Source organism: Sus scrofa, chromosome 4 (assembly GCF_054392235.1).
Source record: "Sus scrofa isolate SSC_HxYL_T2T_F1_AM1 chromosome 4, Sscrofa_HxYL_maternal_Yorkshire_Landrace_v2.0, whole genome shotgun sequence".
Classification (NCBI taxonomy): domain Eukaryota; kingdom Metazoa; phylum Chordata; class Mammalia; order Artiodactyla; family Suidae; genus Sus; species Sus scrofa.
In genome coordinates, this window is record NC_139386.1 from 18,897,041 (window position 1) to 18,910,376 (window position 13,336).

General features: G+C 40.5%; 1 protein-coding gene across 4 annotated transcripts in view; it reads right to left on the reverse strand.

Moving 5' to 3' along the window:
- The window catches only part of COL14A1 (collagen type XIV alpha 1 chain), a 237,272-nt gene that overhangs the window by 116,656 nt on the left and 107,280 nt on the right, over positions 1-13,336 (reverse strand). For all 4 annotated transcript variants that reach the window (NM_001445065.1, XM_005662880.4, XM_021090550.2 and 1 more), the window contains 3 exon segments: positions 260-406; positions 8,859-8,975; positions 12,873-13,022. In NM_001445065.1, coding sequence (NP_001431994.1) covers positions 260-406; positions 8,859-8,975; positions 12,873-13,022 — 414 coding nt within the window.

Consider the following 13,336-nt stretch of genomic DNA (forward strand, 5'->3'; position numbering starts at 1 on the left):
TCAAGCACTTTGCCGTCATAAGGCCTTCTGGTCCCTTGCAACAACATAGGGAGGATGGCAAAAAGCCATAAAGATGACATCAGTGGGCCACATCCAATGAATTCTGGGACTCGATGAGACAAGCACAACTTACAGATATTCCTAGATAGCAAAGGCTAATACTATTCTAAATAGGAAAAGATTTTTCAAGCAAAACAAGATGCCTAAAATATTGTTCGTTCACGGAGACAGGGATCAGGAAAGAATACGATTGACTTACTTGTTTTTTCCATTATGCTCACACTGGGTCCCTCCATCTCCTGAAGCTTTGTGTAAACACTGATTTTATATTGTGAATCAGGCTGAAGTCCATAGAAGCAATGCCTGGTTGTCCCTCCACCTAGAGTGGATTCTTGCTTTTGTGTATCTGCAATCAAAACAAAACAAAACACACATATATGACATTTTTAAAAAAAACAGCCATCAGTAGATAATTTGCTTCTAAAATGCTTAATAGGGATGACCTATTCAGATTTCTCCAGAATGAATTAAACTTGTTTGAGGTGTTGTTATCTTTTTTAAAAAAGTTATGACAGGCACTGATTTTTTAATAATTGAAAATCACTTATATGTGCATAAAAGAGACTAAAAAGTCTCACCTTATCAGTCAACTTTCTCTAACAAACAGAGAATTGGTAATGTTTATAATTAGATGTACATATCTCAATTGATCTATTGGACAGGTAGGGAGGTGAGTATACTTATCTTTAAAACATTTCTTTTTATTTAATGTGATTTTCCAGAACACAGTCAAACAAATAAAAATCGACATAAAAAGATACAGCTTATTACCATACAAAAGGACATCCTTCTTGGCAGTGGTCTAAAGATATAAGCAGAGGGTTAGAAGCTGTAAGGTTCTAAGCAGTCTTCATGGCTGTGGGCCAAGGGGTGGGCTTCCAGAATCCCAGAAGCTTTGTCCATGTGTCCAGGTTGTGTGCAAAGCTCCCACAAATGCAAGCAAGTGCTTGAAGCAGCACTGGGACAGCCGGGGTGTCCCCAGACGGTCCGAGTGCCACCTCTCAGTCTTGACTTTTAACTGACATTCACGCCTTCTTTCAATAGCAAAGGAGACTCCGAGGGAGCTTAGAAGAGGCTTTCCAAATTCCTTGGATTCACTTTAAAGATCTTTTTTTAAAAAAAATTCTTTTAAAATCATAATTAAGGAAATAGGACATGGTGCTTAAGTGGCTTAGGACCATAAATGCCATAAAACTCAGTCTTCCAACTCCTGGTTTCAAGGTTCTTTTTGTGGTGCCAAGGAGACATGTCACACACAATCTTTTCCATATCCCACCTTCTCTGTCCTGTCTCTGCCGTGGCAGAGACACAAAGAACTTAGAAGGCCTGACGAGCTGCTGGCTATTTTCTCCATGCCCATCCCCACAGGAAAAATTGCTTTGCCTTCCTGAAAGAGTTAGTGCCTGCTCTAGGGCTTGGAGTCTGGGCAAAGCTGGATTAATTATACTAATCATTTTCTGAGCGCTTACTCTCATACCAGGTTCTGTGCCTGGTATTTAATGACCAAAATAACAGCAAAAGTAATAATGGTCGATAATCTCGTGAGCATTTACCACGTGCCAGGCCCTAGTCTAAGGATCTTATATATATGAATTCATTTGATCCCTATAATATTTATGGTTTTCCCCAACTGAAAGACAAGAAACTGGAGGCCAGACAAGTTTGTCCATACACTAAGGTGCAGAATTTAAAAGTAAATTCAGACCTTCAAAGCCCCATCTCAAAGGATGTTGCTTTCATTTCCGTTAACACAACAGAAAATAATGTGAGTTAAATATACGATTTGTTTCAAAACAAAACACTTTGAAAGCTGCTGAGTGCATATGAAATTGACAAGCATGATAGCTAGGGAGATCAGTCCTCATGGCTAAGTGCTTTATGACTCCATTCAACGTGGGCAGCCTAACTTGGTGGCTTTCATTACAGAGGAATTTCAAATGGGTTTTCTTCATAGGCATAGTGTGCTTATTATTATAATTATCATTATTATTATCATTATTTTGTTTTTTTTAGAGGAACACCCACAGCATATGGAGGTGCCCAGGCTAGGGGTTGAATCAGAGCTGCAGCCACCAGCCTACACCACAGCCACAGCAACGCCAGATCTGAGCTGCATCTGCGACCTACACCACAGGCCATAGCAACTCCGGATCCTTAACCCGCTGAATGAGGTCCGGGATCAAACCCAAATCCTCATGGATACTAGTCAGGTTCATTAAACACTGAGCCACCATGGGAACTCCTATTATCATTTTTTTAACTACATGAATAATTGGTTAAAAAGCAAAATCGCTGCGACCATGAAAAAAGAAAAAACACACCATGCAAATTTCCCTCTAGACTGATTTTCATCTGATTTATAAATTTCATCCTTCCAGTCAAAGTTTTATGTAGCTTTATTTCTAAGAATTTAAAAATCACGGTTAAAAGCTACAGTGATTAAACATTGCACATGTAATTTTGTGCTTAAAAAGAACTCCTGTGAAATGTTATTTATAGTTTATTAATATAAATACACTGTAGAAAATATTAAAAAATACCAGTTGTTTTTTTAAGCATAAAACGTGAAAATGTCGGAGTTCCCGCTGTGGTGCAGTGGGTTAAGAATCTGACTGCAGTGGCCTGGGTTGTTGGGGAGGTTTGAGTATAATCCTCAGTGCCGCAGTGGTTCAAGGATCTGGCATTGCTGCAGCTGTGGCTCTGGTCACAGCTGAAGGTTGGATTCAGTCCATGGCACAGGAACTTCCATATGCCACAGGGCGTGTGGCCATAAAAAGAAAAAAACGAGTGAATATGTTAACTAGTGATTATTGTCTATTTTAAAAGTGTAATACCTGTTACATTTTCATCTACAGTTTAAATACATACGTGAACAAAAATATATTTACTATAAGGCACGTGTCAGAACAAAAATGATATGTCATTTAAAATTTTGTCTATGGGCAAATCCTGATTTTTTTAAAAATATAACTAAATTAAGGTCATTTGTTAAATGAAATTTGAAATTTATTTTTATAATTGTGGAACTTGAGAGTTTCAAAAGTGAACTTTATAATATAATCTTTAGTAATATATTTGCTTGGAATGACTTAGGTCTACCACAGTATTTTCTTTACCATATATTATACAAAACAATGAAATAAAAAAATTGTTAGAGTGTTTGTGAGATTATATATTGCCATGAAAGAAGTTTAATAGTAAGAAAATATGAGTCAACCCTGCCCTCTGCTTTGCCAATGTGAAGTTCAGGCTGGGATTCCCAGGCTCAAAACCCCATCATAGCTGCTTCTCTCTGATCATCAACCACTCTTAGGAGCCTCCTCCATCTCCTGCGAACCACGTGAAAGACAAACCTGTCCTAAATTCTTTGCATAGATTATCTTTATCTCCACAAAAGCTTCCGGGACTCTCCAGGAATCAATTCTAGTAGTGTGCTTTTCTGTCATTTCCTCTATTTCTCGTGAATACTCATACATTTTACAAGCCTTTGGCACCAGAATATAAATGGGTTTCACCGCTACAACAAAAACAACAGAAAAATCTACAAATCATTGGAAAACTGGAACAGGCACTGTAACATTTATGGGAAACAGTATCGGTTTGATCCCAATGCTAACAAAGAGGGGTTACATGAATGGAGGTATATCCATGTTGGTTTTGGCATATGTGATTCAGGCCTAATGGCTTTGCCTTAAAGAAAAACATTTAAACCGATCAGACGATGACTAATTTCCTCAACCCTTTGTGCCAAAAGCCAGGAGTTAAATTTATGTTTTGGACCAGGGGACAAAAATCTGTCGTTGTGCATTCACTCTTATGAAGCAAGGTTAAATGCATTCTCCGGGTTATTATCATACAGATTATCATGCCACCAACTTGACTCATCAAAATGTCCTATGGGGAGTTACCAAGATCCACAGGCAAAGCACATCCAGGATCCAGGATGCTCAGCTGGAATTTTATGATCTATGCTTCCACTCCCCAGGTCTTCCAAATACCCTGATCCCCAAACATAATACCACTGCCTCCCAAAGTTCTCATCTCATCTTGAGAATAAGTTTTGTTGCATACGATCTTTTTTTTTTTTTTTTAATCTGGCTCCTCCTCAGGTAGGCTCTCCACTATGCTGCCGTTCTCTTCCCTTGTCAATGAATAGCAGAGCATTTCAATGAATTGACATTTCAATACCAAAAGACAGAAGACAAAATGAACATCCTTTGAAACTTAAAAAAATCCCACTAAAGGAGTTTCCTTTGTGGCTCAGCGGGTTAAGAACCAAACTCGTATCCATGAGGATGCAGGGTCCATCCTTGGCTTTGCTCATGGGTGAAGGATCCAGGGTGGCTGCAAGCTGTGGCATAGGTCGCAGATGTGGCTTGGAGCTGGAGTTGCTGTGGCTGTGATGGAGGCCTGTAGCTGCAGCTCCAATTTGACCCCTAGTCCAGAAACTTCCATATGCCACAAGTGCAGCCCTAAAAAGAAAACAAGAAAAGAAGAGAAATAAAAGAAAAAAAAAATCCACCTAAAAAGACATGCACCCAGTTACTGGGATTTGGGAGGGATCACAGTACCGTGGCCCCCGTGGTGTGTAACTATTCTATAGCCAACACGAGGCGCCACGTCTACTCAAAAACAGCTGGACCGAGAGACAGGGCTCTTGACCATCTGAGGACCCAACAGGGGCTCTCATGGAGCTCTGTGTCATTCAAAACCAACCCAAAGTCTCTGTCCTACAATTAACCAAGAGCCTACAATTTAATTTGGAAAATGGATCACTGACTCAAAAGCATTTTTGAGTTCAGCCTCTCCCAAGACTTGATCCTTCTGGTAATCTTTCTTTTTTTCCTTCTTGGCTATGAAAAAAAACAGTCATAATATTTACGTGGGTAGAGGACAGCTGTTGTTTTTGCCTGTCTTGCATTTAATCTCTCTTTCTTTGAATCCATGCCTCCCCACACTTGGGTGTTTTTTTTTTTTTTTTGTCATTGTTGGTTTTTTTTTAATTTGGAAAGGACTGAATAAGAATGCCCCGCCCCCACACATCCAGATGCGGGGGTGAGAGCTAACCAGGTCCCACCTGTCAGTTTATTTCATGCCCTTGAACTCAATGAGAGATTTAGGGGCATGTGACCTCAAAGCAGGCCAATATGACTCAGTTCCTGGATGTTTGTGGGAATTATTGAGAAAGAGGAGTTTTCTTTCCACTAAGACTATTAAGCTGGAAGCAAGAAGGATGTCATTCTGGATCTGACTGGAGCCAACTCACAATCTGGTTGAGAATAAAGGCAGAGGAGGGCAGAGCAGAGGGGGAGCAGGGCTTCGTCTCGATGACATTGCTTGCACACCTAGATGTAGATGAGCCTGAAGCCAGACACTGGTGAACTTCTCAGTATATTGGCCAGTAAATTGACCCTTTTGCTTAAGTCCCATTGATTGATGTTTCTGCCATTGACAAATCAAGCAAACAAACCTGATGATGGAGCCTGGCTGTTTTAGTCACAAAATCCTTGGAAATGTGTTGGTATGACCTCAAGTAAAAAGACTCGAAAGAAGAAATTTCTGAAAAACTGAAGCCCAGAGAAGTCAACCAGCAGTTGTGGTTAATGCAGAGGCAAAACTACTGACTTCATCTCAGAATAAAAAGGGCCCATGACCAGGAGATCCCATTGTGGCTCAGGAGAAACAAACTTGACTAGTATCCATGAGGATGTGGGTTCAATCCCTGGCCTCTCTAGTGGGCTGGGGATCCGGTGTTGCCATGAGCTGTGGTGTAGGTCTCAGACGTGGCTGGGATCCCATGTTGCTGTGGCTGCGGTGTAGGCCGGCAGCTGTAGCTCCAATTCGACCCCTAGCCTGAGACCTTCCATATGCTGCAAGTGGAGCCCTAAAGAAAAAAGAAAAAAAAAAAGTGCACATGACCAGACCATGGGGAATTTAAAACACACACACTGAAAAAATTACCTGGCAGACAGTGGGAATTTGGCAGAGCCATTCAGAAAGAAGCCAGCCAGGTATAAGGCTTTTCTCCAGTACATGGGGGAAGTGGGTTCCATTTCTCTCTAGTTTCTCCTCTGATTGGAGGGTGGGAGGGGAAAGGACTGAATTTTCTGCAGAGACAGCATATGTAGCCAATGGGCGATATTACAGAGTTAAAACAGGGGGAGCCCTGGGGCTCATCCAGCCAAGAAAGTAGAGGCGCTTGATCACTAGGTCTTCAAAGGCAGTGATCAAGAGGATGATTGCATTTCTCCATGAGATAAAGAAACCGAACTAATTCCTTCTCACTCCCAAGTGGAAAGACTATTCCCTGACCTAAATTATGTTAAGTTCAAATATTTAAACATGTTCCCCTCTGCTATCCCCTCACTCACTCCCCCACCCCAGCACTCCATTTAAGGCCGTCGGTTAGAGTCTGTTGCTTAATAATATTGGCTAATAATAATAAGTTGGTTACAAATACTCAGTTGGACACCTGAGCAAATGAGATGTAAGCTCACGGGGTTCATAAATCTCTTAGTTATAAATGCTGAAAAATAAAGTGAACCACAGTTTTGTTCATTCCTGTTGAAGTGAGACTGTCAAGGCTCAGCAGAAGGGTTCTTGGGCAGCCTGAAAAGAATACGGAGGGAAATAACTTAACTGGAAGATAAGAGGGAAATGTGGACTCCTATTGTTTGCTAGTAAAGATCCTGGCTTCCGAAAGAGCTTATTGAGGTTTCAAACTACAAGATCAATGATAACAAGCACATCGATCACATCCTTGGATAAGCTATTCCAGGGCTATTTGGCAAATATGCTAAAGTAAAAAGCCTTTACATTTTAAAAAAGATTAAAAATATTTTTTAGGAGTTCCCCATCGTGGCGCAGTAGTTAATGAATCTGACTAGGAACCATGAGGTTGTGGGTCTGATCCCTGGCCTTGCTCAGTGGGTTAAGGATCTGGCGTTGCCATGAGCCGTGGTGTAGGTTGCAGATGCGGCTCAGATCCCGCATTGCTGTGGCTCTAGCGTAGGCCGGTGGCTACAGCTCCAACTAGACCCCCTACCTGGGAACCTCCATATGCCGAGGGAAGCGGCCCTAGAAAAGGCAAAAGGACAAAAATATACATATATATATATTTTATTAAGTAGAACTTAATAAAAAAAAGTATGGATTTCATTAATCCCATGATAAAGCCAGTTTTGCTATCATGTCAATCTATGTAATTAAAATTTTTCATAAAAGACAATAAATATCTATAGGGCCCTATGTCTCATCCTGTCAGCTTCTTCAGTGACAGAATAAAAAATATTCTGAGATTGTTTGGAAGTGTGATTTTTATAGTTACTTTTATCTTTTAAAGCTTAACAAATACCACTAAATGTGATAAATGTCAACCCTTCTATATTAAAGTGTGACTTAGCTAGTCTTAAAAAGATATATGAAACATAACTCAAGATTTTATAGCTGTTTCTCAAACAGTTGCACATCTTTCATCTAATTCTGCTTAAGCATCCCATAAATCATATAAATACCACCACAAAGTCCATGGGATTTGCCCTGATTTTCTTTTGTTCAATGTTTATTCCAGATTGAAGCCATGCCCATTTGCTTAGGCAATGTCTGGCTAAAGGGATCTATACAGGATCACATGTAGAGAATCAAAGACTTAGTGACTTAGCACATCACAGAGACAATGCCTTGGTTGGTGTTGGCAGGAATCTCTTCTTGTCATGCTCCGCTTCTGGTCTCAGATTTTCAGCATATTTCCCAAGCTCTCAGCACTCTACTCAACTATACTTTTCCACTTTCTGGATTGGATCAAATTAAGAGTTCTGTATTCTGAATGTAATTATGCCAGGGAGGTAGCCTAATAAACTCAGTCCTATCCAGACTTGAAATAATAGCTCCTTCTGCTTTTTTAAACAGGGAAACCATAATTATTTGTCCTGAAAGAAAAAACTTTAACAATCTTGTCAGCTCCTCTGAGATCCTTCAGTGTCTCCTCTGTCTCCCCCATAGAGCAAGATGCAATTTTTCTACTGATAATGCAAATCTGATTAGAGTAATTTTCACTAGTTGATCTCATCTTCTGAATATTATCCATGCTACAACTGTGAAAAGGAGATTAACAGTCCCTGGAAACTCACTTTTGGGGAATCAGGCTTTTGGTGTTGTTCTTGATACTTTTAATGGACATAAGCAGACATTTTTAGTGTTGTAACTTTGAAACCAAATCCCAAATTGTAGATGTACTTTAAAAACTGTGATGCTGAAGAACCTACCCAAGATGGCATAGAGACATCACACCATCTCCTGAATAAGTGTTTGCTGGTCCCCCGTTACCCCCAAAAGTAAAAAGAATCACTGAGAAAAAAACATTAAACCTACATCCCCATGGGGTAAAGACCGAAGGAAGAGCATCATAAAAGAGCATCATAAGAACATACGTTATTAGTCCTGGCTATTCAGCTCTTACCACTAAGAGCAGCTCACTTCTCCTGGGTGCTTCATATATGCAAAGCACTGTCACAAATGTTCTACCTGGGTTATCTCAGCCTAATCCTCACAGAATGCCACAAGATCAGCACTATGGTTATACCCATTACCTACAGATGGGAAAATGGAGGTTTGGAGAGGCTAAACAATTGTCTTATCCAGCCATTCTGATGCCATATCCCGCACAATCCGGAAACATAAAAAACTGCTTCCTCAAGAAGAATGCTTTTGACTAACGTCCCTTGTGTGCTGCCCACAGTGATACACAGAGCTAAGAACATGAGTCCTTGACAAAAACATAGGTGATGGGTTGCACTTACCCTGGAGAGACTCTATAACTATCCTGTAGGCAGTGGCATGACGTTGAACCTGCCACCGGGCACACAAGCTGGTCATCTGGATCTGGTCTGCCTGAAGGTCGGTCACACCCAAAAACACTATAATGAAATGGAAACATAATTATGTCATATTGTAGACAGTGCTACAAATGTCCCCAAGTCTGAAATTAACTTTAACATGGTAAAATTCTCGTTCAAAGTTCCGTAGTCATTGGTGAGAAATCCATCAAGTCACAATAAATTAGTGCACAAAAGAGAACTATTGCATGGTTTTAAAAAGCAGTTGCAGGACGTTCCCATTGTGGCTCAGTGGTACTGAGGTTGACTAGTATCCTTGAGGATGCAGATTTGACCCCTGGCCTTGATCAGTGAGTTAAGGATCCGGTGTTGCCATGAGCTGTGGTGTAGGTCACAGATGAGGCTTGGATCCTGAGTTGCTGTGGCTGTGGCGCAGGCCAGCAGCTGTGGTTCCGATTCGATCCATAGCCTGGGAACTTCCATGTGCCACCAGTGCAGCCCTAAAAAAGGCAATAACAACAAAAACAAACAAACAAACAAACAAAAAAACAGTTGCAAACACTGTCTGGCATTTGTAAACAAACAAACAAAAATAGATATTCTAGAAAGACCAAACGCAATGGATGGTGAAATTACGTTGATTTTAAATCTTTCCTTTTTACTTGTGTTTTTAAATATTCTGCAATTAATACATAATACCTTTATAATAAAAAAGTTAAATATAATAGGTACTTATCAACCCCTGAAAGACAGTCCTGGTTTAAATAAAAGGAAAGAGCACAGCAGCCAAAATGGAAGAAGTCTTACTCAAACGGGAGCATTCCACATAGACTGGCCTTCAAAACACGACTGAATGAGAATTAACAAATTTTTGAAAATTTAAAAAGGAAAGCTTTAACACATCTAAAATAATAAAAAGAAATACACAGGAGTTCCCGTTGTGGCTCAGTGGTTAACAAATCAGACTAGGAACCATGAGGTTGCAGGTTTGATCCCTGACCTCGCTCAGTGGGTTAAGGATCCAGCGTTGCTGTGAGCTGTGGTGTAGGTCACAGACACAGCTCAGATCCCGAATTGCTATGGCTGTGGCGTAGGCCAGCAGCTGTAGCTCCCATTTGACCCTTAGCATGGGAACCTCCATATGACATGGGTGTGGCCCTAAAAAGACAAAAGACAAAAAAAAGAAATACACAGATTCTTATTAATCTTAGAACAAAGACTGTATATACAAAGTTGACTCATAGGGAGTTTATTTTGGGAAACGGTAAAAATATTATTTCCCCAATACAATAGAGCACTAAACATTCAACTTATCACTTAGATCCAAGTAGAAAAAGCAGAAAATTAACATTTACTTTCTCTAGTGACCTCTGAATTTATCAGCATCATTTTTTTCATACTGTTCCTTCTCTTTAAGCTACTTCATCAAATTTAAAAAGAGCTTAGGGAATTCCCATTTTGGCCCAGTGGAAATGAATCTGACTAGGAACCAGGAGGTTGCAGGTTCGATCCCTGGCCTCGCTCAGCAGGTTAAGGATCCGGTGCTGCCATGACCTGTGGTTTAGGTTCCAGATGCCGCTCAGATCTAGCCTTGCTGCAGCTATGGCATAGGCCGGCAGCTACAGCTCCAATTCCACCCCTAGCCTGGGAACTTCCATAAGCTGCAGGTATGGCCCTAAAAAGCAAAAAAAAAAAAAAGTTTAAAAGTGGTTTTTCAAGACAGTAAAAATAATTTGGACTAACCACAAGACCTTTTTGCAAAAAGGTCAATTCAACAACTTTCTAACTCTCACAAAAAAAGGAAATAAATAATGATTTCTATAACCACATTAAATTTTAAAAACACCTTAAATTATTTGTCATTGTATGGGGTTTTATTTTGCTTGGGAGAAAGAGAGAAAACAAATAACAAATCAATCTAATTTTTACCTTGGACATAGAATATAAAACATTCAACACTCTCAGTATTTGAAAATACATTTGGAGGCGTTCTCGCTGTGGCACAGTGAGTTAAGAATCTGACTGCAGGGGCTCATGTTGCTACAGAGGTGTGGGTTTGATCCCCGGCCCGGCTCAGTGAGTTAAAGGATCTGGCATTGCTGCAGCTGCAGCACAGGTCTGCTCGGATTCAAACCCTGGCCAGGGAACATCCATATGCTACAGGTGCAGCCATACATAAATAAATCAATAAAAATATATTTGAAATACTCACCACATTTATTAAAGGAGAGAAGAGAGGGTGAAACAGAAGATAGAGGGGAACAGAGAAAGGAGGATAGAAAGAGATATAGGAAGGAGAAGAGAGACCAATAAGAAATCACAGAGACAGAAAAAGAAGCCCAGAAAGAAAAGGTGATCGCAAAGGGAAAATGAAGGTAAACTAGAGGAGAGAGAAGATAAAGGGTGGGGAAATGCACAGGGGACTCTGAGGGGTACCCAGGGAAGGATGTGGGATTACTACAATGGCACAATGCAGGGAAATGACTTGGAGGTTAAGGTAGTACCTAAAACAGTACCATTTCAACAACCAAGTATGATGGAGATCAGAACCACAGGCTAAAAGCTTCCTAGATCTGTTAAAGATGGAGACGATTTCTTTTGAGGTGAAACTGATTCCATATCGAGCCCTTAAAATCTCCATAAAAGACAGTCCATAAAAGAGAATTCAGGAAGCTTCCTCTAATGAAAGGGGAAGATAGATGGCTTAGGATTTAGTTTAATATATGCCCCATTCTTGCATAAATCCTTTCACTGGATTAATTACCTGATTAATAATGAGAGTGAGAGATGGGCCAAATGCATAAGGCACAATTATTACAATAATAATAGTGGTTATTCATAGAGCAATTGCCCTATGGCAGACACCTTTCATATATTATTTCATTAATCTTCCCTGTAAATGGTTATTACTGTCTTCATTTTAGAGTTGAGAAAACTTGGGCTCCAAGAAGTTAAGTAATTTGCTCAAGTCCTCAGCTAATAAATAGAACATTTAAGGCTTATACTTTCAATTAACCATCACTATCATTCTCAAGTGTGGGGCAGGTACTGTTGACAGCACTCAAGATACCTGCAATGATCACACAGCCAAACCATTTTTATTTGTGTCATTTATGTATTATCTCTTTTTTTGGCCACACTCATGGCATGTGGAAGTTCCCAGGCCAGGGACTGAACCCTCGCCACAGCAGTAACCAGAGCCACAGCAGTGACAATGCTGGGTCCTTAACTCGCTGAGCCACCAAGGATCTCCTTTATGTATTATCTTTAACATGTATTAAAAATATTGGTTTTCTGTTTAGAATAATTACGTGGGTTTTGAAAGCATTTAAGTGAAAAAAAAAAAAAGAAAACGGTAAGTCAATTTAAAGAAATATATTAAACAGATGGTGTGGAAGCATAACAAATATCAGGAATATGGAACATATGTGCTGGAGTTTGGAAAACACTGTATTATGCCATAGGTGTCTGCGAGGGGTGTATGCCAAGGAGAAGTCCCAGATGGGGTGCAGACAGCATGTAAACCCTTGAAAGATAAAGAAAGAAGTCTCTGGAGCAGTGCAAGTATCTTTTATGGATGGGGTGGGGGGATGGGCAAGGTTTGGCAAAAAGGCAAACTTCCCCTGGCTCCGCTTTGATTGGCTTTGGCAGCATCAGGCTATAGGCTGGTTGGAAATTTTCACCTAATTTGAAAAATACCAGCAAAGACTTTCCAGAAGGAAATCCCATCCACCACCATCAAGTATATTTGAACTCCAGGTTCTGACATTCCGCCTGCCAACTAGGACTCTGAACTATAGCACCTACAGCCCCTGAGTCAGGAGCACACCTTTCTTTCCATGAAACACCATCCATCCAGAAAGGGCAACGCTAAGGAAAAGAAAAGCAACAGCCACGTTGAAGCAGGGGTTGAGTTACAGGGAACACAACGCAGCAAAACCACATGTGAGGCCTGAAGTGACCAGACATTAGTCTTACGTGTTTTCACCACGCCTGTCAGAGCATCGCTGAAACCTGAGGCCTGGGAAGCAAATATTTTCACGTTGTAGTCCATTCCACTGAGGAGGTTTGTGATAAGGATGGTGTTAATATTAGCTCCCACGAAAGTCTCCAGTGTTGGGCCAGCAACTAAAGAAGAAAGTATATTTCAGTTTACAACAATATATGATGGAAATGTTCTCACATTAGGTTGTAATGATAGTTGTACAACTATAAATATAATAACATTCACCAGATTATTAAAAAGATAGTATATGGGGAGTTCCTGCCGTGGCTCAGCAGTTAGCAAACCTAGCATCCCTGAGGACACAAGTTCGATCCCTGGCCTCACTCAATGGATCAGGAATCTGGCGTTGCCGTGAGCTGTGGTGTAGATCACAGACTCAGTTCGGATCCCATGTTGCTGTGGCTGTGGTGTAGGCCTGCAGCTGCAGCTCCAATTG